Consider the following 26,652-nt stretch of genomic DNA (forward strand, 5'->3'; position numbering starts at 1 on the left):
TATTATAATACGCGGCGTGGTCGACAGCGCTCGGTTCGCGTGCACAGAATCGAAAATAATAATATTATTTATACGTTCACGGTTGTTATTATTATTATTAAGTTTATACAGGAGGTAAAGGACGTGCACCGCAGTTGTTTCCAAAACCGTGTTGCACACGAAAACACGAGAGCAGTGTTGGTCGCCGGTTGAAAAGAGCAGGAGCGGGAGCGCGCGCACGCGCGTGCATAATATATAGTTTGATTGATCACGATTTATTAGCCCGTACGGTTCGCGGCAATAATAATTGAAAATCATTAAGACACCGTAATAGGTTATTATTATTATAAACACATGTTTCGGTATTTTTTTCTCTCTCTCGCTCTCTGCCTCTCTCATCTGGTCAGCCGCCGCCATCGGCCGTCGGTTGACAGACTCGTTTTCATCGATACGTTATTAATCCGACGAACGCCAACCGATCATTATCTCCTTCGCTTGCCGCGCTCGACCACCGCCGGAAAAAAAAAAAAAACACGGAAAGAAGAGGAGAAAAAAAAAACGACGACAGCGACCTGACCGCCTAAAATCTAAAACACAATACATTATTTATACACGTAATATACATCACGTTGTACGGGTAGATGATACACGCGCGCGCGTTACGAAAATATTATTATCATACTTTTGACCGGCTCGCAGTGCACGTGGTGGACGCATGTGCTCGCGCGTCGTTTGTACCGTGTAAGTATACCGTAAATGTAAGTCATAACACATTATAATGTACGTGTGTACGACACGGGCACGCATTATACATTACATTATATTGTATAGATACATAGTGCGTTAATACGTATGCGTTCGAATCGCGCCGGCCGTAAAACGCTGCTGTATTATTAACTCGACGACAAGCTTTCATTTCACACCGTGTTAAAGCATTTTATAATGGATCTATCAGAGTAGATTAAAAACCTGTTGTAGCGCCGCCGCAGTTCTTTATCGATTCTCATAATCTCTCGGGCGCGGGCCCTTCTTCGTCTCCTTTTCGTCTTCTTCTCCTCTTCCCCCCCTCGCCGATCCGATAGCCCACCCCTCCCCACTCGTTTGGTATATCGATTTTTATAAACGTTTTTTTTATTTCATTTCATTTTTTTTTTTTTTTTTTTTTTTTTCGGTACAGGTAGATTTCATTATCGACACACTCGGAACGGTTTACGGGCGGCCGGGTCAGGGGGTGTGTGCCGGCGACCCGCGGGGGAACCCGTTGAACCGATATTAATTATGTTTGTGTCATAAATTCACGTATAGGTATATAATATTATTATAATGTTATGTGTGCGGCGAGAGGAATGCGAGCCGCGGCGTGATAATTCTGACAGGGAAACGTATAAATACGCGGACGACGACTACCTACATAATGAGTATACCTAATGTAATATTATTACTCTATCGCAACCGATCGGCGTGGCGATCATGCCGGAGTTTTGGGCGATATCGTGTGTCGTCCACAGATTGCTAATCCAAACAGTATTGTAACATATTGTAGTGCAGGCGTTAGCCGTTTCCGCGGACCCCGTGAACGTACACGTTTCTTTTGTTGTGTACGATTTGCAGTTCTGGCTAAACAAAAAGCGCCTACATAACAACACGATAAATGATAATATAATAATTAATAAATTACCGATAATTTTATGTGCCGTGCTACTACATAACAAAAACAAGTTTCGGAGTGGCTCGTGATCGATCGGGCTTCTTGCACAACACTTCGCAATGCTCCCCCACAAATGCGTATAAATCTGTAGAGCTTGACCCTAAAATAAATTAAAAAAAGTTCATGCCTTTCCATTAGTCACATCTTATAGTTGGTTGTAAGACCGCGCCTGATAAGTGCTTGAAAATATGATCTGATTTTATAGTTTACTTTTCTTATGCAAACCGGTTCGGCGGTAACACCATGTGAAAATGTTTGTGCACGAAATGTCAGTTCGTGTCTTATCAGTCATTTTCCAACACGCGTGAAGCATATTCGCGGTTCAGTGGTAGTCATCTGCACGTGATTCGCTGGGCTTCGTCGTTTTTTTGATTTGTTGCATTTTCTTAATTGTTCTCACACCATGCGTTCCAATACTATACCGCACACGATTATATTTTTTACTCGGTAGTTTAAGACCGTAAAAACGATTTACGCTCGCGGCGCGCGCTCCTTGTTTTCGATTCTGAAATACGTGCGTGCTTGTGTGTGTGTGTGTGTGTGTGTGTGTGTTAAGGCCGTAATTAAAAATATCGTCTCTCTATATATGTAAACCTAAGTGTTACACGTATTTCATTTAAAACTCAGAGATTTTTTTCAACATTTTTTTGAAAAATTTGTTCGATCAGTAAATTACAGTATCTATAACGATTGACCAACTGCTCCACAACATTTAACGTCAATAATAATGATTAAAATGAACATAATATATACCTAGGCAGTTTTTTTAAAATATTATCAGGAGTTTCATAATAGTTTTTGGAACAATTTATGAAAAATTAAAAACAAAAATAATAACTATAATTTTTTTTTTTAACTGTGAGTTAATTATTTATTTATTTTTATTTTATTGATTTAAAATAAACGTTAGCTACATTGGTCATTAGTTATGCACTTAAAAGATTTTATATATATATATATATATATATATATTACTATCGCTCATCGTAATACATAGAGTCGATGACGGAAATTGGGTTCGTGAAAACACCGTATTTTTATTTTAGTGTTCGTGTTTACGAGTATTATTATAGATATTTGTATTTGTTTTTATTTTCAATAAGGAAGTCATTACACACTACAAGCGGCACCAGTCGATCACTTTGATGTTTTATTTTATTATTCATTCTGTTTGGCAACTGCAATATTTGTAACGTTTTTTTTACAGTTCTCTCGGTATATATTATTATTTTTCTACACATTGGCTGCGTTTCAAAATATTAATAGTTTTTTAATGTATATACAATATGTTATTATTATTTATATATATATATATGTACTATGCGTTGGAGAATATACGCGAATAATTTATTTTAATTTAAGTAGAATTAATATCAGAATAGTATAATATTACGTACACAACTCGAATATTTTCAAAATTTTAATAACTAATAAGTCGTATTTGTTGTATAATTATGCAATGACTGTGGAAATTAATTTACCTTTAACAACATATAAACGTATTGAAGAAAAATATCGTTTTAATGCAGCGCATTACATAGTTGTATGTACACGCGGACTTCTATAAATTATATGGACGCGAGGTATAATAACCAAACTCCAAAAAAAACAACGCTAATTTACAGTCGATAAACATGCATTAATTAAGACGAGAAGACGCGTGAGCTCAATAAGTTATTATTTACTTCTAAACGAATAGTTTTTGATTCTTTGTTTCTTCACATGAATTGTTTTAAATATTAATTTAATAGACCAATAGTTATTATTATGAGTAAATATTTCAAACAACTTCAATGTTTTGTTGTTATAAATTACTAAAATTATTACGTTTTTACTGACGTTCTATACCTATAGTATATGATATAATATAATTTATTATGCCTGCAGAGTGCAGTGTAATCGTTTTAAAAACTTTTAATGAATTATATTGTATTTTTTTATTAACTTTGTATTATTAAGTGAATAATTTGGTAAGACAATTAAAATTATTTTATCTGTTACTGATAATAAATTTAGTAGTGTTTGTGTAGATGCATCAAAACGCTAAACATTTAAATGATACTGATGTTTTAGATCAGGTACCTAGTTGTAGCCTTTACAATTTATATTGTTTTTGTAATTTCGGAACTGTTATAGTAACTACGTTATAATATAGTTTATGAATTTATGACAACTGGTTTGACATAGTGTCGCTAACTCTGCGTCGTCTATTGTAATTTAAAAACGATGAGTTTATATCGATAAATAGTCAAAAACAATTTATTTATTTTCGATTAATTGTGAGATGAAAACTCAATACAATAGTAATAAAAATTATGCTAAACGTTGGCGCCGTCCGGGCCAAAAAACGTACTTTACGGACTGAGTGGAATGGGTGTCGAGATGTCCGTCGGAGAACATAATAATAATATATAATATTATAATATTGTACCAGAGACCGCCGTGGGAAGTCTCGGCCGCCGAAAAACGAAACTCAAACGATAAATCAGGTGGTTTGTTTTCTCTTAGATTTTTTGTTTCTTTTCGCCATATGTCCCTCATGAGACGTTATATACGTATTATTCGATTGTTCAAACGGCGTTAACATTATACACACACACACACATACATAGATCATATAGGTGCCAGTTATGCGTATATTATTATATTCTGATGTGTGTGTATGTGTAATAATACAATGCGCGTATTGTGTTAATATAATATATATATATACGTATTACGCCCATAATAATATAATACGTACGACAACCGTTTGCGCGAGTAAAAAATATTTCGAATCCCACACGCGTTTATCCTATTCGCGCCGGTATATGTATATTATAACATATAAAAACCTAAAACGGCCTCGAGCTTTCGGCTATCGAATATTTTAATCGAATTCTACGACGATGTCTATTATAAATAACATCGCGTACCTGCTGTAGTTGTCTGCAGTATATTTATTTTTCGTGCCTAATTCGTTATAAATATAATAATATGTTTATATTATATACATTACACATGGTCGACGTCTATTTAATATCAATATCTAGACAAAGAAAATCAATAAAAATCCTGCTACAGTCGAAAACGGTTTTTTAATTTATCGCACCGGCCGCTTAGTATCTACTAAATAAAATAACAATACAAAATCGTATTGTAACGAACTGTTATCTTACTCATTATCTAATAGGTGTTATTTCAATATATCCAACGTTGAATAAGCCGCACATACACATTTTATTAAACATTTTATACTATATATATATATATACTACATAATGCATATTAATTATTTTATTGGGTAGCGAACCCGTTTTTTGTGGCCATTAAGAGACAAATGATTTTAATAAATCAAGTGACGTATTTTTTATACTTTTTAATATTTTAAATTTCATATAAATTTCATGATGATTTATTTTATTAAAACTGTTTGCGTACAGTGAGTTATTAAGTAGCAACCGGTTTCTATTCTAAATGTTTGTCACGTGGTAGTAAGTAATGCGCTGTGGCGATTTTGTTATTTTCTCGTAGCTATATTTTAGATTCTAAGCGGAGCGATGAACATATTTTTAGTTTAATACTTAATCGCGAAGAACTAGTCTCCATCAGCCACAACGATACGACAGTATTGTAAGTAGGTAATACAAGCAACTCGTATGAAACATTATAATTTATTATGAAATAATAATTGAATAATACATTCTGCGTCTACAACTATTACAATCGAATCCAGTCGAGTACTAATGGGCGCACGTGTACGTTGAATATATTAAATACGTTATTAAAGAAAAAAAGAATATAGAAATCTCTTCCCCGTGTTCGCCTAAAGTCCAAACGCATGCCAAATGAATTCACATCAAGTCGTTTATGGTGTATGTTTTGCCTAAACGCAACGCCGGCGAAATTGTTGGTGCGACTACACGAAACTGTACCGATCGGATTTTTATCGATTTCGCATCGGTATTTATCTAATTAATATCAACTATGATATGATACAAAAACAATAATAATATTTATTATTTAGTTAACGTTGTAATAATAGGTATACATACTACACAATCCACTATCAACCACTGACGTTTTATTAATTGATTTTTTTTTTCGTTTCAGGTTAACAAAAATAATCCAGAGTGCTTTCGTTCTATTAATGGTGAGTAGCGCACGTTTTTTTTTTTATATCTTATAGTTACGTAGTTATGTTATATATGAGTGTATACCGTATAACCATGTTGTAGTTTATATTCCTTTGATGTGATATAACAATTTATTATCACGTCAAAATTAAATTAGAAAACTAATTACAGGTATTTGATGGTAGTATTGGGCTATAATTTTATCTGTTGTTTAAAACACGTTTTATGTACCACAAAACTCTTTAATAAGCACACGCATTGAAATTTGTAAGATTATATATTAAAAAACCAAACATTTTCAAGAATACATATATGTTTTCTAAGTTTAAAAAAATGATAAATACAGCTTTTTTTTAAATAAAATTAAAAATATGTCAATATTTAATAATAATTATTATAATAAAAACATTTCAAATATTATTCATATTTATTTAAATATTTTAAAATATTGTGTGCAATCACTAAAAACAATACGTGATATTTTTATTGGTATTACAATTAACAAAAAGTACCACAAACAACAATGATATGATATCATAATAATTTATTTCTTGAAAAAATATCAAATGCAATCCATTGAAATATTTAAAATCGAAATTCAATGAAAAAAATATCTATTTAGCTATCAGTAATCATAAGTACTAGATTGTTCACAAAAAAATGAATAATTAATTATTAAATAATGAAAAGTGAGAATGTTTAAAAAAAATATATGAATAAGTGGGTGATATAAATTATAACATACATTTGTTTGTACTTGCTTTAATTGCAATTGAATAAAATAAATTTTGATTGAACTGCATTCCATATATTATAATAGCAATAACATTGTTTTGATGGACCACCTACAACAATAGTATACAAATATACATTACGTTGAATTTATATTTCGATAATATCGTTGTTTACAATATGTCCGGGACTTAAGTAGACGAAAGTACAATTTACCTACTTGCATGTATGCTGTATAGTAATAATATATTAAAGCTACGACGACATATTATAGTTAAGCCGTAGTTATTTCGGAGTGGTCGCGTTCAATTGACAAACACAATGTCGATTAACGTAAATTAGTATCGATTAATTGAATGTTTTAACTGCGGGCAAATGTCAAACGATCAGTAGTATCGACCGTACATTTTCACTGACCAGATATTATTATTATTATTATTATTGAAGCACCTGACAGAAGATCTGAACGATCATCGATTATCCGCACTATGCCACCGATAGATTGATTGATGCAGACATCAATTTACTTTTATTTAAAATTTAAAAACAAAAATTTGTAAGCAGAAATTTAATATGTAATTTGTATCACTATTCTTAACATTTTTACATTCTTGGTTTCATTGATATTTCTAAAGTAGAGTGTGCTGGAGTAATGTAATATTCATACATAAGCGATGAAAATATTATTTTAATGTTTTGATAGTCAACCTGTTGTGTATATGTATAGCCATGTAAATACACAGTATATAATATGTTATATGCGCCAGCTAACTTTTTAAATTTAATTTATCAATACTATGTGTATGTTTTCTGGTTTCTAAAATTTATTATGGACATTTGAATACGATACCCATTAGCAGTTTTATTTTTTATTTTTTTTTGTATCAAGCGTGGCAATAAAAATAGCCGACACCTACAATTGTATTATATATTATATATACCTACCTGCCACGGAGTCCATATAAACTGACACGCATCTATTATGTTATTATATTTTATCGGTTAAAATAATTAAAACGAACCGGAAATATAATATACGAGTACCTATGTTACAACAAATAGCGACTGTCGCCATAGTCCAATAATAATTAAATGTTTGTTTATCCGATCGGAAATATTCTCGAAGTACTTTCCGCGTGTATACGCAGTCGTAAAAACAAACATAAATCGTTATTAATGGTGCCAGGTGTTAAATTATTTTTTTTTTCTAAAAATTGTTGTCGTACCGTTTGGATGACTAGAAAACCGTTTTTATTATAGACTAGGCCGAAACGAATTCAATGCGTGTAGTTATACAGAGATTCGTTTCAAAAACCAGTTTAATATCGGTGCCGATTGGCCAAGTTCACACATTTGATCATATTTATACCATTATTAGTGCCACTAGTTAAACTACCATGTAGTTTTATGTTGTTTTTTTTCTACATTTTCGGAACCTATAATCTTTTGTAAATTAAACGAACATGAAGAATTTCAAGTGTATCGTGTAATTTTACACACTATAATATAATATATTACTATTAAATATCGGACAAGCGTTTAGACATATTTTCGAATGCTGGAAAACGTCTAATGGTTCCGAAAAAAAAAACATTTTTACGACATAACGTCATACATTATATCTGCACTCTGCAGGACGTCATCGTTGATATCGGCCTCCACGTATATAGTAAAAAAATCTTATTCAGTTGCGCGTACAATGTCGATAAAAAAAAAAAATAATACATAATATAGTGACATGGTGGCGATCAATAATTCACGTTAATACGTCCGGTTACTATTACGATGGGCCGCACTTTGTTTATCTACATCACGATTTATAATAATAATATAATATAGAAAAATAATAAAATTATGTAAATAATCGTAAAAAGAGGAGTTTTGGAAAAGCATAAACAACGTAACGAGCAACTAACACGATATAGTATAAGCGTACATGATGTATCTACACTTAAACAGCTGGTAACCCAATGGATAATATATTGTACTATAATTTTCCCGTCGTACGAATTTCTTATACGCCGAAAAATCGAACACGCGTGCGTCGAATTTAGCGCTCGGCCAACGTCGTCGTAAAAGTAAATAGATAATAAACGTTTGGCAAAATGGAAAGCAAAATAAATAAATAAGAAAAAAAATTACAGTGACGGGACCTCATTATCGGGTAATAAATGCGAACACTATTGCGACAGGCCGCGTTCAGGTGTTGTTAGACCGCCCTCACTGCGGCGTTTTATAGGTGTGAGTATAGTTGAGAACTCAGCAAGAAAAAAAGAAATCCTATCTTGGAAGCCGCCAGACACTTCTTTCTCGGCGCTATAAGCAATCAATAAACACTCATTTTATTTATTTATTTATTTATTTTTAATACCTATATAACCCGTCGCATATTATATAGATAGGCACGTCTTTCGTTAATGGTCCTAGGCGGAGGGGGGCCTTCGGGCGCTCAAAACTCGCGTTTTTACGATAGTTACTTATATTGGGTCGGTGCGATGCGTCGCATTTCATAATGTAATAAATAATAATGTATATTATCATTTATCATTATTGCGCGGTGGTCGTCTACTCGTAAGTGTATTATGTATATATTGTATATGCAGCGGGCGGTTTCACGCCATCACATGTCGTGTACGCCGAACTAAGATGCGTTCGTCCCGCAACAACCAAAAGGGCGAAAATGGTAATTAACCGTTTTCAACGTTTCATTTCACATATATACGTATATATATTTAACAGGTTAAAATTCTCTTACAGATCCGAATCGCTCGGTTTTACGACCCACGGACATATAACTTATATTCGAAAGTCGTCGTCGGTGACTTAAACAGAGTCATATTATTATCATACTTATGTAGATATGACACGACTTACGTGAATACATCAGTAGTCACCTGATCCCCCCCCCCCCCCCCGAGTTTTAAATGTCTCTACAAAATTTTTGTTCATTAATTTTAATCGCATAATATTATTTAAAAAAAAATCTTATTGCCAACCGGTCGCGCGCTCTGTGACAGATACGATTTGAGCGATTGGAGTGGTACCACGTGTTTCTGTTCCGTACCGACGGGTTTTGCGGAAAACCCACTTACGGTGAAATGTTGTCAACTAAACAGGAAATCTATTGAGAAAAAACCTAATCGATATCTAATGGTACATATTACATATCCCGTAATGATAATATTTATCACGAGAGATATGTGTTCTTAATCATATGCCGTTTGATTCAATTATAATATCATGACGAATCAAAATTTACGAGTGTTTACCGGCCCTAAAAATCGTAAATCTGGCCCTGGCGCCCTGTAAATTGGTAGATACTAGGTACGCGCACAATAATACTATCATGATACGTAAATTCTCTTCCTGATTACCATCTTCGTTATTACAAATGTATATTAAATTAATATTAATATTATTATAATGATGTGGTTCGAACCACGTGCGGTTGGCGATTGGCTATATTTTTGATAATAATAAATAAACGTAATTGTTATTAGAATCGACGCCTATAAATATTCAATCAATTCTTTGTAGGCGGCCTTAGGAAAATCGAGGTCTATCATTGTGCCCGTTAATATAATTTATCGAATAACAATCGACAATAATTTCTATACATAATTTATTATGTCAATCAATTTTGAATGGCGTTTATATATTATACGCTCTATTACAATTGATTAAACATTATGTCGTTTAAAACAACAATACCGTATAGTACGTTATATCAAATTAATATTCAAATCCAATTAGAAAAAACCTTCACGTATACGCCTTCAACTCAATATTCGTTTAATTACTATACAATTACTGCTGATTATGTATCAATTACTATGTATACATATTTATAAATAATAAATATATATATTGCGCTTATATTAATTATGTAATTCAAAAAATATATAAAATACGTTTAATAATTGGATACTATACTCTACAGCGTTATGATTTTGAATATGGTGGTCCGAAAGTTTTTTTTGCATTTAAATAATACGAAAATAATATTTTATTGGTTTTTTTTCTTCGTTAAAAATATTCATAAAACTGTTTGAAAGTCAAAATTAGCATTTTGGAAATCGATCCAACGATGGATCCGGTCCCCTCTCCTCCCTCCAAAAAACCACCATTTCTGTTTTTTATAATATTCACCTATTTGAAATAAATCCCGGACCAGAAGATCGACAATACCGGAAACTATAATTTTACTATTCAGAAAGGTCAGATGTTAATTTTTTTATAATATGTATAATACGTATATCTGACATATTATAATATGCTAGGGAAAATAACAAAATGAGTTTTTTTCCATTTGACTATCGTGTACCCATATGATATATGACTTAGAACGCGGTTTCACGAGATAAATGTTTTTCGAATAAATATAATCAATTATAATATAGTAAGTCGAATTTAGATATGCACACCTATTTCTTCCATACCAACTGTGCATAATTATGTTTACGACTGCAACATGTATTGTTTCTATGCCGAACTGCATCTACACGCCCATATATATATATATATATATATGTATATATATATTATATTTATTGTTATTATAATCCCAGGTGTGTTTTATAGTCGAAGATTATCATCATCATTACCTCTATAAATATGAGTGGATTCCCGATAAACGATATGACATAATATTTTCTCCACACCATGTAAATCACCACATCAAACGGATAACGCAACTATATAGTTATGCGGCAAGGACACTAAAATGTCGGATTGTAATAATTATAATTATTAAAATGTATTTCAGAATTTTTTAATACTTTGAGCATGAATTGACCGAACTCTATATTTGCTGAAGTGATAAATTTATATACACTGACAACTTATAAAACAAATGATACACTATTATAGTAATAATCAACACAATCTTAGTTGCTGTTGTAACGTTGTAAACGCCAACAAATCTTTCGAGGAAAAAAATATGATACATATTATATTATACTGGTTAAAATCGGTCTGTAGAATCAATAAATAAATATTATGACGGTTTATCATTTTTTAAACATAATTTGTACTAGCTGCTGAGTGCCGAATATTTTAGTGCGCACGAACAGTACATCTTACTGATTTCTAGGAACGGTATCGTAAAAGAAAAATTGTTCATAATACAAGTATTTTGTCGACAAGTGTATATTTAACGAGTGGCTTTCACAAGTTACCGAAATGTTTTTCTAAAATTTTTTCTCTCCACATTTTTTATTCACCGCTATATTATATTTATATATTTCTTCAACAAATGTGGATCTGCAGTCGGAAAATAATACCAGTATAGGATTTTCAGCCATTTGAAGATTTAAACACTACAAACGCGAATAAATAGTGTTCATAATTGAAAACGTGTAGCGCACCAGTTGCGTTGTTTAATTGTTTTTTCGAGTTTATTCCGAGTGAATTATTTCTCTACTTCAAAGGTCGTTCGCCTCGTTAAGAAACAAACAAATATGCTTTCATACTATTCTTCTTATTATTATTATTAATATATAGGTGTATGTATTATTTTAATAACGCTCACGACTCCCCGTCGAGATATCATATATATATATATATATATGTGCATATGATAATACGAGTATGTGTACCGTAGTATATAATTGTTATTATGGTATATTACGAGGACAGATTAATAATAATAATAATGAACACAATAAAATGAATATTCAATAAATAAAATAATCGGTCACCATTGAGATTTATATAATATAATATTAATATTTAAGTAAATATTCGTGATTTTAGTTTTTTTTTTATAAATGAATCGCGAAATTTAACACGCATACTATACTTATATTATTTCTATGCAATATAATTATATTCTATAAATAATTATTATGTGTAAAACTTTTGTGTAGTACCTACTTCCGTTACAATTTTTACATAAATCTTGTCTAGATAATCTTGGCCACTTAGTATTTGATCTTTATAATAAGTCTGGCATAAAATCCCTAAGTTACTGTACCTCGCTGGTATTCTTTTATGCCTGTAGACGTGTAAAACAGTATAAAATTGAATTCGTTGACCACTAAGTCGAAAAGTGGAGAAACATAATGTCGTAATCTGTAGTTGATGAGTTATATTACAAATATAAACAATAGTATACGGAATGTGTTGTAACAACGTTCGCGGAAAATGGAATTGCATTTCCACCCGTTTGTTTCACGTATATGTATTATTTCTACAAAATTCACCGAGCACTTCAAAAACTGTACGGGAATAATAACCATAGACCGTATCACGAACCGGATCTCGATTTATCACGTAATTCATATTGTTATATTGCCGCAGTCTGGTGTAGGTTATTGCGCTTGTCGAGAAATAAATTCTGTGCCCCACGTCATAATATTATATTCTACACGATATGTATAGGTATGTACCACGCGGTTATATTACACGTTGTTATACTTGTAATAGCGTCCGATATGGAGACGACAATGTTGAAAAGTAATTATTACCACGTCGCGACGCCGCCAAGTACGTGAAGACAAAAAACGAAACGATACGCCGGCAAGCACGTGAAGACGAAAAAAGAAACGATACGCATCCTGGACGTAAACGAGGCAGCGAAAAGAGCGAATGAGTGAGGCAGAGAGTGAAAGAGAGAGAAAACCGTACCCAATTTAAATCGAGTTTTTTTCCAAAGTGAAAATCCGTTGTTTTAATTACGAGAAAATTTTCGAAACGCCTACCCCTCCCGCCGTTGTCTCCGTATCTCACGCCCTCGTCGTCCGGATCGTATATCACACCCGCCGCAATCTCTCTTTGCAGCATCCGCCGCCACCGCCGCCGCCGCCGTTTATCGTTTGCGCTGGCGCGTTCACGCCGAGGAGGTGTCCGTTTGTCGGGACCGAAATTCCGTTCGTACGAGGTATATTATATTGACCTACCTATCTCGCGGCACTGTTATATAATATATAGTAATTAACCCGTCCGACCCGAAAACGAATATAATACGACCAGTGCACGCGCGCACGGTATGTGCATATTAGATACGTACGTAAATGTACTCGGTTTTCGAAAAAATTACGTTTTTTAATATACATATTTTTTAACGAGGTGTACCGGCATACCGTAGGTATATGCGGTATAAAATTAGTGCGTTACCGCAATTGATATAGGTATAAAATAATATAGTACATCCAATATGGGCGCGCTTACTAGGCGTCTAGGCGTCATCGCGTTCAATCATTTATTAATTATAATAACAGAATTAAACGAATGGGCGAGCGTTTCTTTTTTCATTTTTAAAAATATAATATTATTACATTGTTGAAATTTTCATACGTCTACAATTGATGTAATGTTGCGAAGAGCATCTCGTCGGCAGACGTCAAAATGTCGAAACGTTGTTACTTTTATGCACGTACGTTGGGTGGCTATAGGGACGTGTGTATACAATATTATATTATTTATATGTATACGATACACTTATTATTTAAGCTGCTAAATATGCATGTAAAAAATAGGTAGTGTACTAATGTAATAGTACTGATAATCATATTGTTCCGTCATATTATAATGAAATAAACCGCTGACGGTGTTTGAGAAAGGGGCGTTCGAGAGGCGGACGTCTTCGAGCTTTTCATGGCCGATTTGACTATTATTGCAGCCTCCTACTTTTTTCATGCACGTGTAAATGACGTTTTCTCAGGGGTGGTGTAGTCGGGTTGTAATTCATCAAATTAACATCAGCGATTTATAATATTATATTAAATAACTATGTAGTAGTTGTTTACGTCCTATATTATCTATGTATATTAAAGCGTACACACAACAACAAATAGGTATTTTTTAATACAATTGGTACCACACACTTTTAATCAGTCAAACTTGTGGTGGTAGAGGAGAAGAATTTTTATACGTGACTTTTGGACAATTAGAACGTTATTTCAACTCACATTTTAATTTATCGGAATTTAATATTACACACTAAAATATATAAATATAAAAGCTATATTATATAGGGATAACTGATAAAAATTTTCGGAAAATAGTTTTGTGATAGTATTGTAATTATATCATAAATCATAATATATAAACGTGGGATGGTCATATAAAAAGTCATTACGACGTAATTTCGTGATAACAGTCGTTATTGTTATTATTATTTTTTCTTATCAATTAAGTATTGGTGTAGTAACGTGAACGTTTACGATTTGTGTTTACAGGTGGTGTTGTGCGACATTTGGAGGTGCGGCCCTAGCTATGGATTTGGGGTCCGACTATACAACGATTGCAGTAGTCGAAATGTCAGGGTTGACTACCGGGGACGAGTTCTCGCCGACGACGAGACTTCGAATCCATTTCGTAAGTATACATACATATATTACTCATATTTATATTTACACGTCATCGTCAACGTAGTCGTCCATTAAATATATTGTTTATAGCGTACAGTTATGAACACTACTCACGAGATCGATTGCGACATCGGAACGAACGATAAAATTAAAGGTCGACAAGTCATATAATTTATACGCGTGTTTATGTGATGAGAAAAAATTTAAACAAGATTTCGATCACGGGTAGTGGGGTAGCGGTGGGGATAATCGTAGTGGTGAAAACGCCATATTTATGAGCGTTCTCACACACATTCACACATACTCGTATACCTAAGAGGCATTTTTTAGTACTACTCCGGTATCAACTGCGGAATTCACGATTATGATTGTTCATTCCGAACGCCGAATTCTCCGCCTCCGACCACGGTCCGTTTGATTTGTCGTGTCCCGGCAGCGGCGTGGAATAGACGGGAGGAGGGAGACGATTATAAGAATATTGTATAAGTAGTGTAGGAATGTAAATCTCACCAATTTTTTTTCTTCCGTTGACATTGTTATGATAATATTATTACATACACGTCCTATTATACGCATATATGTGATATATGCAAATATATAATATTTTACGGTTCCTTGCGTGTAACGCCTATATATAATATATACTTACTCCTGCATACTATAGCTGCAGGTTTCCTTCAAGAACGATGGCGTGTTCTTCGACGATAATTCATACATATACATCATAATATTCTAACGACCAACGATACAATATTTAAATATCGAACGAAATTGTAAACATATTAATCATAATAATAATATAGTATAAGCTAATATGTTTTAAATTTAAACCGAACATATTGATTCAATTTTCTTTTTTTATTGATTTAAAGCCCAACAATAATACACAATATAATGAGTAATTGTAGTTTTGCTCCAACACCAAACCGACCTAACCTAACTTATCTCCAATGCCTATTAAGTTTAAAGTTAAATATCATTATGTCATTTGTGTGTCCGTTTATGTACAATAAATACGTAAACATATTTTAATATTACAGTCATAGCAAAATATTTTATCGCTATGAATTCGTTTACATATTATAATACGCCATTAATATAATTTATACATAATGTATAAGTAATGTCTCGAATTAAATTCTTTTAAAATTTGTCCGTCCGCCTCCACTTATTTCAACAACGATACATACCAGCTCTATGACGTTTACTATATATTATATATAGTGTCTATACCTAGGTACAGTACCGCCACGGTAAGTCGTGAGCCTATATATACCACAGCGAAGAGTATAATATATACTATATACGCCGTGCATAATATTATCATCATATGTATAGCACAGGTACGCATTATATGGTATTATACGGTTTTATATTTTATTTTCGTCTTTTCCTCATCGCGCGTCGGGCGCGTGCAGTGCGCGGCCTTCCGCCGACACACGCCGAAGCCGCGGAACGTAATTTAATATTATACACCCGACGTATATATCATGCACGCATATTATTATATTAAATAGTATTTACGATAATATTATATTATATACGCGTATATTTCATGTATGTATATAATACCATTATGCGCGAGACTAGATAATATAATATAATTTTATAATACGCGGGCGGTGCGTGCCGGCTCGTCTCCTCTTGTTCGGTGTACATCATATTATTCGTTTTTCGGGATCGAAAGATGGACATTTAAACGAACGGCGGCGGTGGCGTCGTCGTCGTATCCGATCCGTACACACCCGCACACCACGTGCTTAAATGTATATAACATATACTGCATATATATATATATATATATAGTGTATAATAGTAAATGAATGATGTATACAACGAATGTACCTATATGAGAATACGCTCGCACACACGAATATTATAGTTTATGTTCTTTGAATATTAATGGATTCCAACGCCGCCGCCGCCAAACACGAATAATATCAGTTTTGTGTTTTCGAATCGACATGGATCGTTATAATAATATTATTATCGGTGTTTCTGGCGTCGGCGGTACACGACGACGTCGCATGTATATACGATAGTGCTCATGCCGCCGCCACCGCCGCCGTTTCGAAAGTACCTTATATATTATATTGTTATATATGTACGTGTAGATACTACGTTTACACGGGCGCGTACACACTTATTTGATATGTCGATAACGTAGTATTTTCGTCGACCGAGAACAATGACAGCAGAGACGCGATAAACATTTAAGTATATCGTATAGTATACCGCGTTATATATACGTGGTATACGGTGTAATAATATAGTTAACCGCGTGCGTGTGTCGCCGCCGCTGTGCAACAGGTAGCGCGGAGGGTAACGAACTCTTGCCCAACTCGATGTGCCAGTTAAAATAATATTTTCAGGTCCTTTTTCCCTACCCAGCCATTTTGGAATTTTAGGATAAATATTTTCAAATTTCGTTTAATTTGTAACATCAAACAGACAGATTTTCGGCAAACAGTTCTCACAGTTAATGTCCAAAAGCCCTGTTATCCTGCAAGTACGATGCAGACAAAACAATGAGGTCTTAACCCCCAACGTGTATGAGCTGTCATCGTTATTTCAGGTCTGGAAAACACATAGGTATTTACGCGAAACTAAACCCCTTAGTTGTTTATCGTGAGAGTAAATGCAGCAATTATTACGCTTTGTATTTACTATTAAAAATAAATAAATAATTTAAGTATGGTCGACGTTCTAATTTAATCTGTTAGCGCCAAACAATAAATTGTAGGTATTATGTATTTAATGAAAATTAATGAAATTCATATATTTTAAACGTTAAGCAAATATATGGTAGGAATTTAATGACAAGTGAACGTGTTTTCTAGCTGTTTTTATCACAGATGAATCAATTTAGTTTTCTTAATAGTAAAACAGCACCTGTATGTAGGTGCAAAATATCACAATGAAGTCACTATCAGAACACTAAACGTTACAATCGTATTGTTTTAGTAGGTGGTGGCCATTTAAGAAAGTGAAATAATTTTTACCAATAAATAAATAATTTGTTTGAGTGAGTGAAATTAATTTTAACTACGTGAATGATAAGCACTTAAATAATACGCACGTGATTTTATTATTACTATACCAATTCATTTGTAGAGTTCATTATTAATTAATAATTATATAAATTAAATGTGAATTTATTAATTACAATTATTTTTTTAATCTAATATTTTCATTTTACCTATACGCCTATTTATACATAGTCGTCACCCAAACAGTATTTTTGGCGGAATCAACACTGGTCCAAACACTTTACGCCTATTATTATTATTCACACGTCCTAAACTTCAGAATTTCCGATTAACGATACCACTGTAATAAATCAATAAGACAATGTTTTGTACAACGCGAGCTACTTTTAAAAATTATATTATAGTGCTTTTATGCTTTGGTAGAGCTATGTAGGTACAACATAAAGGAAGTGTGACGACAATGAGGTGCGTAACAAAATTGGTCAATTCGTCACAGAATATAAGTATATATTATAATCTCTACGAACGGGCGGATTTCTTTTTTAATGGAAAACCGTTGTAAAGTTTGTGTTTTTTCAAACCATGTTTGCCGTCTTCGGTATTATACATCCTCTTCTTTAAAACCGCCACAGCAACAGCAGGATGATAAACACACAAGACTTAAAACGTTATATTTTTTGTATGTATATAAATACCGAGTGATGATGTGCTTGCATGTTTATTTTATTTATTATTATTATTATTATTATTATTATTATTTAAATCAGTTAATATGAAACGCTCGCTTACATTCCACGGTAGATCGTGACTAGAAATTTGAAGTACTGGTTCCTATTATGCGTTTGACAATATTATTACATAATACGAAATGAAGCAATGCAGCGGCGGAAAATGATGGTCGTGGTGCGTATATGGCGTATTTTCATATTGTGGCGCTTACGCACGGATTGCGTGTGTAACAATATAGAAAAGTGGAGCCCGACCAAAACGCCGAATCACTTTACCGAAAATTCACAGCGCTTAAAAATAATATATCATATTACAATAAATTAACAATTAATGCACTTTTTACCGTACAACGGCATAATGTATTATCGTCGGATATGAAAAGTTTTAGGTAACTTGTCCTGCAGGATGCGTAGTCGTATTATCTATAGCTACCTATTATATACGTATATTGTACATCCCAGATAATCTAACAATTGACTAACACATTAATATAGGTACTAGGTAGTGCGGTCGTTGATTAATCACCGATTTGTTCATGTATTTATCCAATTTTAACTTTTAACACACACGCACAGGTGTCAATCATCTAGTCAATATATTAATATGATTTTTACGACACGGATTCTATTTTATGAATATAATCGTATTGTTTCGGATAATAATATACGTATAACATATGCGTTCCTGGTAAACTATTAAATCGACCGACCCCTACACAGAATTCCTACAGTATACGATGCGTCGTGTAGTATAATAAATTGTAATTAACACGTTGTCAGCGCCCTGTCAGGAACTCGGTAGAGACTATAAAAGCGTTATTGTAGGGTTAAAATACGGCGTACTGTAACGCTTATGTTTTAAAAACATTTGTGAATTTGTGCGTGACGTGTGTTAATATCATAAATCAATAACAGTCAACGAAAAATATAAAATAAAATGTAAAAACGATCATCGTCAAAAATTACGTATCAATGTACTGCAGCAAAAATAAAACCATTTTATTTTGATTAAATGTACGAAAACCGAATTGCTAAAATTAGAATAAACGATTCACTATAGTATTTTGAAAAGTATAATTTTTAATTTTAACATCGAACGAAACGTTTTTCAAAGCCGTATTTACTTATCATCAGTCATTCAGTTCTACTATTTACCGGCGGATGATGACGTGCATAAAATATAATATTGTACATAAACAAAACTGTGTCTCACCATAAACATGTATACTCATAAAACACAATTAATTTAATGTTTTTATTTATTTTCATATTTTATCAACAGAAAACCTGACTGTCAAATCCCTGGACTTCAGTATTCGACTGTCGATATTCGCTGAGGAGTCGCATCGGTATTTGTGTTTCAACAACAAATGGTCCCTTGTTGGTTCGGTAAGTAATTTCTATATTATATATTATATTTATACGCTCACATAACAGTATAAAGTCAACAACTACACACTATTACATGTAGTATTATGTATATATATACATATATATTTATAAAAATATCGAATAACAAGGTCCTCGAAGCGCGCATCTCACCCTTCACACAACGAATTCCTTTTTTTTTTTACGATGTACAATAAACCGATATGACTGCTGCATATCTCCTGCACATTGTTTCAACGTACATTAAAAGATGAATTTCACAATCTAGCACACTCGAGTATTATTTTTTATCATCTGCGTGCGTTAAGTAAACACACCAAAAGAATGTTCGAGAAAAAAAATATTTTTCACTCGGTCGTCTTAAATAAATGTCGACATTATTACTATTACTTTACAATAATGTATATCATACGTACAGTAATTGTTATAAACCTGTCTTTACCTTTGTAATGTAATATATTTATATACATACACAAGCCGCATAGAAATATAATGTTTAGTATGGTTTAGTCACAGTCTTTTCAGCCACTTATTATTACTTATATAACATAACGTACGGAATAGTGCCCATCGACGATCGTTGTCTACAAACAATAGAATATTATATTTATAATATGCCCGCAGTATAAAAATTAAGAACAATAATTAAATAATTATGCTGTGTAATTACGTTTATATGGCTATGAATACATTTGACACATGTATATAGTATAGTATAGTACATAATACAGTTTTTAACAAGTCTTATACAATTGTGTTTATTTTTTTGATAATCTGTCAAGTCAAAACGATTAAATTCAATAATTTAAAGATTTAAACTAATATAATTTTTATTGGATAGATCAAGGTTTTAATTATTACACGTTAATATATAATAGTTTTCTTTATTATAGAAAATATTGAGGATATTTAAGTTTTTAAATTTTAACAAGCCATATATGCGTAATATGTGTATTGATTTAAGCTATTATTTTAATTAAATTTATATAACGATCACTATATATTTATCTACTGGATTATTTTTTGTTTTATACAAAAATTATCATTATTATTATTATTCATTGCTACGGTCGTATCAGTATAGCTTATACTGAAGTCACTAACATACCAAGAACCGACGGTTTAGAACTTCACAATATCTTGGCACCCAATCTTTTCAAACGATCAGTATTCAATATCGATATTTGCGTTTTATATTCAACATTTTTATGTAAGGTTACGGGACCCAAAACATCCAGTCTAAATTTTTCAATCCATAATTAACGGGAATGAGGATTATTCATTCAAATCTCAAATTTCGTGATGACCTCGTACGTGTTTGCATTACCTAGTTTTCCACTCATTGACTTATAGAACTGTGTGGGAAACACATATTCGTGGCACACGGCATAATACGAGACACTACTTATACCACACTATAGATATCACATACGAGTATTCATTAATTTTCAACAATTTGTTTTCCCTTTCAGAAACATTTTCGCGGCCCGAAGTGTCTGTTCTACGAGGAGATGCTTTCCACTGGGTATACACGGTACAAGTCGGTGGTCGACAAGTCACGGTACATAGGTTTCAACCGGCGGGGCCGTCCAATGCGGCGGCACGTGTATCACACGGACCCGCTGAACCGGTGCCTGAACTTCCTCAAGCTGGACACCAAGTTTGACATCGGCGACCACAACCGCAAGGTGGCCGCTTCGTCAGGTAAGACCATCGTGGTCGGCAGCAGCGGAGGCAAGCGCAACGGTGCGTCCAAGAGACCGTTTGCGTCGCCCGGTGGCGGTTACAACAAAAAATCGCCAACGACTACCTCCACTACGACGACCACCACGACAACCACCACCACCACCACCACCACCACCACTACCACAACGACCACTACACCACCACCACCACCTCCACCGTCAACACATCCTTCTTCTAAACAACCAGTCAAGCACAGTCGAATTCGGTTCAGACACAACCGACGCAACAGACACCGTCCCGAAGCCTTTCAATCGTTAGATCAAGACTAGAATAGTATTATGTTATTACTATTATTATTATTATTATTATGACTATTACTATTATTATTAACATTATTATTATCATCATCGTCGTCATCATTATAGTATTCTCGAAACTTCAAAATCGTAAAAAACCAAACAATTATCATCATAATTATTATTATAAATCTATAACGGAACAAAATTCCTGATCATTAACACATAGGTTGTAGTTTTTATTTTTTATCTACGAACACTCGACGATGTTGCTGCGATTTATAAGTAGATATTGTTATATAAGTTAACAATCGTAGTGGCGTTTGAGGGATTTTTACGTAGGTACACACTCTCAGATCCCCACTCAGGGACTATTTTTCTTTAAACATTTTTATCATTATATTTATATATATATATTGCATAGTTGCAATTTTTAAACGTCGTTTTTTGTTGTTTGATTTTCAAACGTATCTCAGCTAACTGTGTTGCTGCAGTCGACGACACCATGTGCTCGTTGTAATAATTTAATGAGCGGGGTGCACTCATTACCCGGAGAGAGTTGAAAAATTTGTGCTCACGCGTATCGGCTGCGGATTTTCCCATCGCGTTTCCCGAAGATTGCCAAGCGCCGTCCCGTATTTGCTTTACCGACGTACAATAGTTTTATATTCGTACGAAATCGGATGATCCATTCTATGGCATGATATTATACTATTACTCCGGGAGCACGTCTGACATTCCGTTGGGCATGTTACCGAATTAAATTTTATTTATTTATATTATTATTATTATTATATATTATTATTATTATTATAGGAATTAATATTTATTTTACTGCCCGAAGTATGTGTCATATTATAAGCTGTTATTTCCGCACCTGCATTTCTCGCGGCAATTGGCTCCTCAATACATAATAAGAATATTAACAAATATCGCTCGTGTGTTATCTATTACCATTTATAAGCGAGTAACATCAATGTACCGTGTTGTAACTATCGGAGCAGAATACATATAGTTAAAATAAAAGAGTCCAATGCTATAATTTGAATTGTCACGGAAAACATGTTTAATAATATTGTTTAGTATGATAAATCTAGTCAATATTTCCTTCCCATTATAAACACTTATAATTTACAACAACAAAATAAAAGCGTAAAATGATGTAACATTGTGTTGTAATTTCACGTATTATAATAAAAAAATACGAAGTTACGAACGTGATAGTAAAGTATATATATAATATATATATTATATACCTATCTTATTGTTTTACGTACTTAAGCCTATATTATAAAATATAATGAGTAAAACGTTCTCAATACCAAAAAGTATTAATATTTCTAATTTCTAAACTAAACAAAAAACCATTTATAAAAAGTTATAGAAAAAAAATAAAATGTTTGTAGCGTTTAAACAATTCTTTAGTCACGAGTGTTCATGGGGTGTTACAGGTACAAGCATAATGATATTTAATTTAAAAAAAAAACTGTGTGCATTTTCAGTATTAACGAAAAAAAGTTTTAAAACGTTTATAAAGTATTATTTTTTGCGTGTATATAATTTATAAATAACGATTTAATTTCACCGACTACTTGCACCTTTATATATTATTATAATAAAGTAACATTCCGTGTACAGTTTAGGTGATAAGTATATTTCCGTTCTGTAACGTCTCGTTTTGATCAAACCGCAAGTTGTCGAACTTAAATATATAGGTATAAAATAAATAATGTGTTCATGTGTAATATAGTAACTATAATAATAATGATGATAATTGTTCTGGAATATACGAGAATAATACAAGATGATAATACTAAGTACACAACATCTATGTTATGCAGTGCAAATCGTTTATAATGACGTTCGAAGGACCTGCAGTAGTAAATGTGGGTCACAATAAACCGCCATACGGGAGTTTTGTTCATATAGTCGTGGACACTCCATTATTTTAATTCACACGGGACTCGACAATATAACAGTGTTATACAACCGCGGTGTCTTTATAAACGATTTCTACTGTACGATATATACCCATACAGTATAAATTTCATCAGCATAAACCAATAATAATTAACAAACCTGATTTAGGAGAACCGACCGCGTTCGGATGATATATTGTTTAACGTAAGTAAAAAAAAAAAAAAAGAAAAAAAATATATCGAATAACTATCGATAAATCTCTATGAGATGAACGTTTTTATTTTTATTTTATTTTTGTCTCTCTCTCTCTCTCTTTCTATTGTAAATATTGTCTATATATATAATCACTATGTACATACACGGAACTGTACCATTTTAGTTGCCTCCCCTCCCCGCCCCCAAATTCCTTACCACCCTTTTTATTTATTTATTTATTTTATAATTTTTTTCTTTTATATACATTTAATTTAATGTATGTGACACCATCTCTACTACAAAGATTAATTTTAGAGTTTAATGTTCTATCTCTTCGATGTTACACCGTATTACTGCAGGTATACCAACAATACCTGCCCCAATGTTATTATAATAACAAAAGTCTTTGACGATTTGTCTTTATCCAAAATATTTAGCAGTATTAAAAACAACAATGTATATAACTTAACTGTATTTAGATGAGCGTGTTGGTCGTGAAACTCACGCATATTTTTTTTAATGTTCTAAAACGCTTATCGCGTTAACCGGTGCCATACAATATAATATATATGTATATATAATATATATATATATATATATATAAACATTTGTAAAAAATCCACAGTAATTATGTGTTTTTATTTCCATAACCCTGTACCCTATCCCAAAACCCACAAATTTATTTTTTATTTGATTTGTAACTATATATTATATGCATATATAAATATATATACACATAGACATTATTTTTTAACATCATTATTGTTACAATTATTATTATTGTATTTTTTTTTTTTTTTTTTACTCGTATGTACAATGTATTGTACAAAATATGTACAATACAAGCGATTTATATTAATTTTTTTTTTCAATAGGAACTCTATTATTACCTCTCCCTCACTAGGCACATCATCAGACTATATGGTAACAACCGTCGTCGTGTTATTATTATTATTATTATTATTATGATTATAAAAACAAAACATTATTATTATTATTATTATTATCATTATTAGGTACCTGAGCAGATCGCCGCTCGCTAACATGTATTATTATTTTTTTTTTTGTTTCAAAAAAAAACTTCGCGCCGGCTATTTGATTATTGTACGCTTATTGCACGTCCCAACTATTGTCCCATCACTTTCCTCCCATTCCATATTATATTTTAATATGTATACCCGCACTCAGTGCTTGAATTGGGAAAAAAATTAGAAGGGGGATGCAAGAGTGTAAAAAAAAAATATGCGCGTACTTGAATATTTAAAATTTAAATAATATTTTATTGATCAAGATATAATTAGAAGTGGTACGCATAAATATTTTTTAAAAAGAAAAGGGACTCCATCCACCTAAATTCAAGCACTGCCTGCATTAGTATAGATAGCCGGTCGTGTGGTAAACATGTATATTTGTGTGTGTGTGTTTGTGTGTATGTGAGTTTGTTGTTTCGCTATAATGCAATGCGATTTAATAATAATGTACTACTACTACTACTACTACTACTACTACTACTACTTTTAGTAATCAAAATAAAAATAAAAAAACCTAATGTATTAAGCTTTGTAATAATAAACAAAATATGTCTTAACCATTATTTTCAACAATAAAAACAAATCACTTAAGAAAAATGCATACTCAATACAATATATTATATATAAATATTGTGTATAATCAATGTGCATATTATTATACATAAAAACATAATGGTAGTGATGATGATCACCGTGGCTACTCAGTTGACTGCTATTAGTGTATACACAAGTTCCGAGTGATGTTAAGCACATATTTTATAATAAAATATGATAATGTATACCGCTTAAGACGAGTGTACAATATAATAATAACGTACACGATATACCTACGTATGAATACCATCAACGGCGTATATAAATATTATATTGCGCACGCGAGTTTTACCTACCAATATCATTTTATTGGCTGATCCGTGGACACCCGCGTATCCGGTAGCTTTACAGCAGCAAACAGTTATGTATTAATTCCACTGACAAACTACGTGCCTAATAAATAATTTACACGATTTATCGTGCAGTGTTTCTCGACCAATCGGTAATATCACGTTTTTAAAATATAGCATAATATAATATAGATATGTCATTATTGAATCTATTTTCGAGGTATTTGTTTTTTGCGAACGTGCATCTGCTATATTAATAAATACGTGTTTATAGCGGCTGTATTAATAATATTATTATCATTATTACTTATTATTATAAATGTGGAAAACGTTTTTGAAAAAACGCGTTGATGATGAATTTAGTTGATGTAACCTTACACGTGATTGTGAAATACGATGTCGCTGCTATAGTATAACCTATTAAGCTCGCCATATGTATTTGTACCTATAGAAACAAACGTATAATGAAAAAATATAGACTCGAACAGTCGTAATTAGTGACAATAATCAAATTTACCAAGTCTAATAAAAACTTAACAATTGTGTTCACCGACGAGGAATTTCGGAATAGCTGAAATTTAATCGTCGCATGTTATAAGCAAAATTTATAAAACTAGTAACTATACGTATTTACGTATTTATCCACCTGTTTTTTTTTTTCGTCTTAAACTGGTAAAAGAAAAATAA

The 26,652-nt window shown here is 32.5% G+C and overlaps 1 protein-coding gene across 1 annotated transcript in view; it reads left to right on the forward strand.

Annotated features, from left to right (window-relative positions):
- The window catches only part of LOC112599898 (mediator of RNA polymerase II transcription subunit 13-like), a 53,828-nt gene extending 31,609 nt beyond the window's left edge, over positions 1 to 22,219 (forward strand). Inside the window, exons 2-5 of the mRNA XM_025347020.1 lie at positions 5,780 to 5,819; positions 14,715 to 14,853; positions 19,847 to 19,953; positions 21,426 to 22,219. Coding sequence (XP_025202805.1) covers positions 5,780 to 5,819; positions 14,715 to 14,853; positions 19,847 to 19,953; positions 21,426 to 21,968 — 829 coding nt within the window. The 3' untranslated portion in view covers positions 21,969 to 22,219. The remainder of the gene's footprint in view (positions 1 to 5,779; positions 5,820 to 14,714; positions 14,854 to 19,846; positions 19,954 to 21,425) is intronic.
- The last annotated feature ends 4,433 nt before the right edge of the window (positions 22,220 to 26,652 follow it).

The sequence above is a fragment of the Melanaphis sacchari genome, unplaced genomic scaffold, assembly GCF_002803265.2.
Source record: "Melanaphis sacchari strain LSU unplaced genomic scaffold, SCAv2.0 Contig566_pilon_pilon, whole genome shotgun sequence".
In the NCBI taxonomy this organism is placed as follows: domain Eukaryota; kingdom Metazoa; phylum Arthropoda; class Insecta; order Hemiptera; family Aphididae; genus Melanaphis; species Melanaphis sacchari.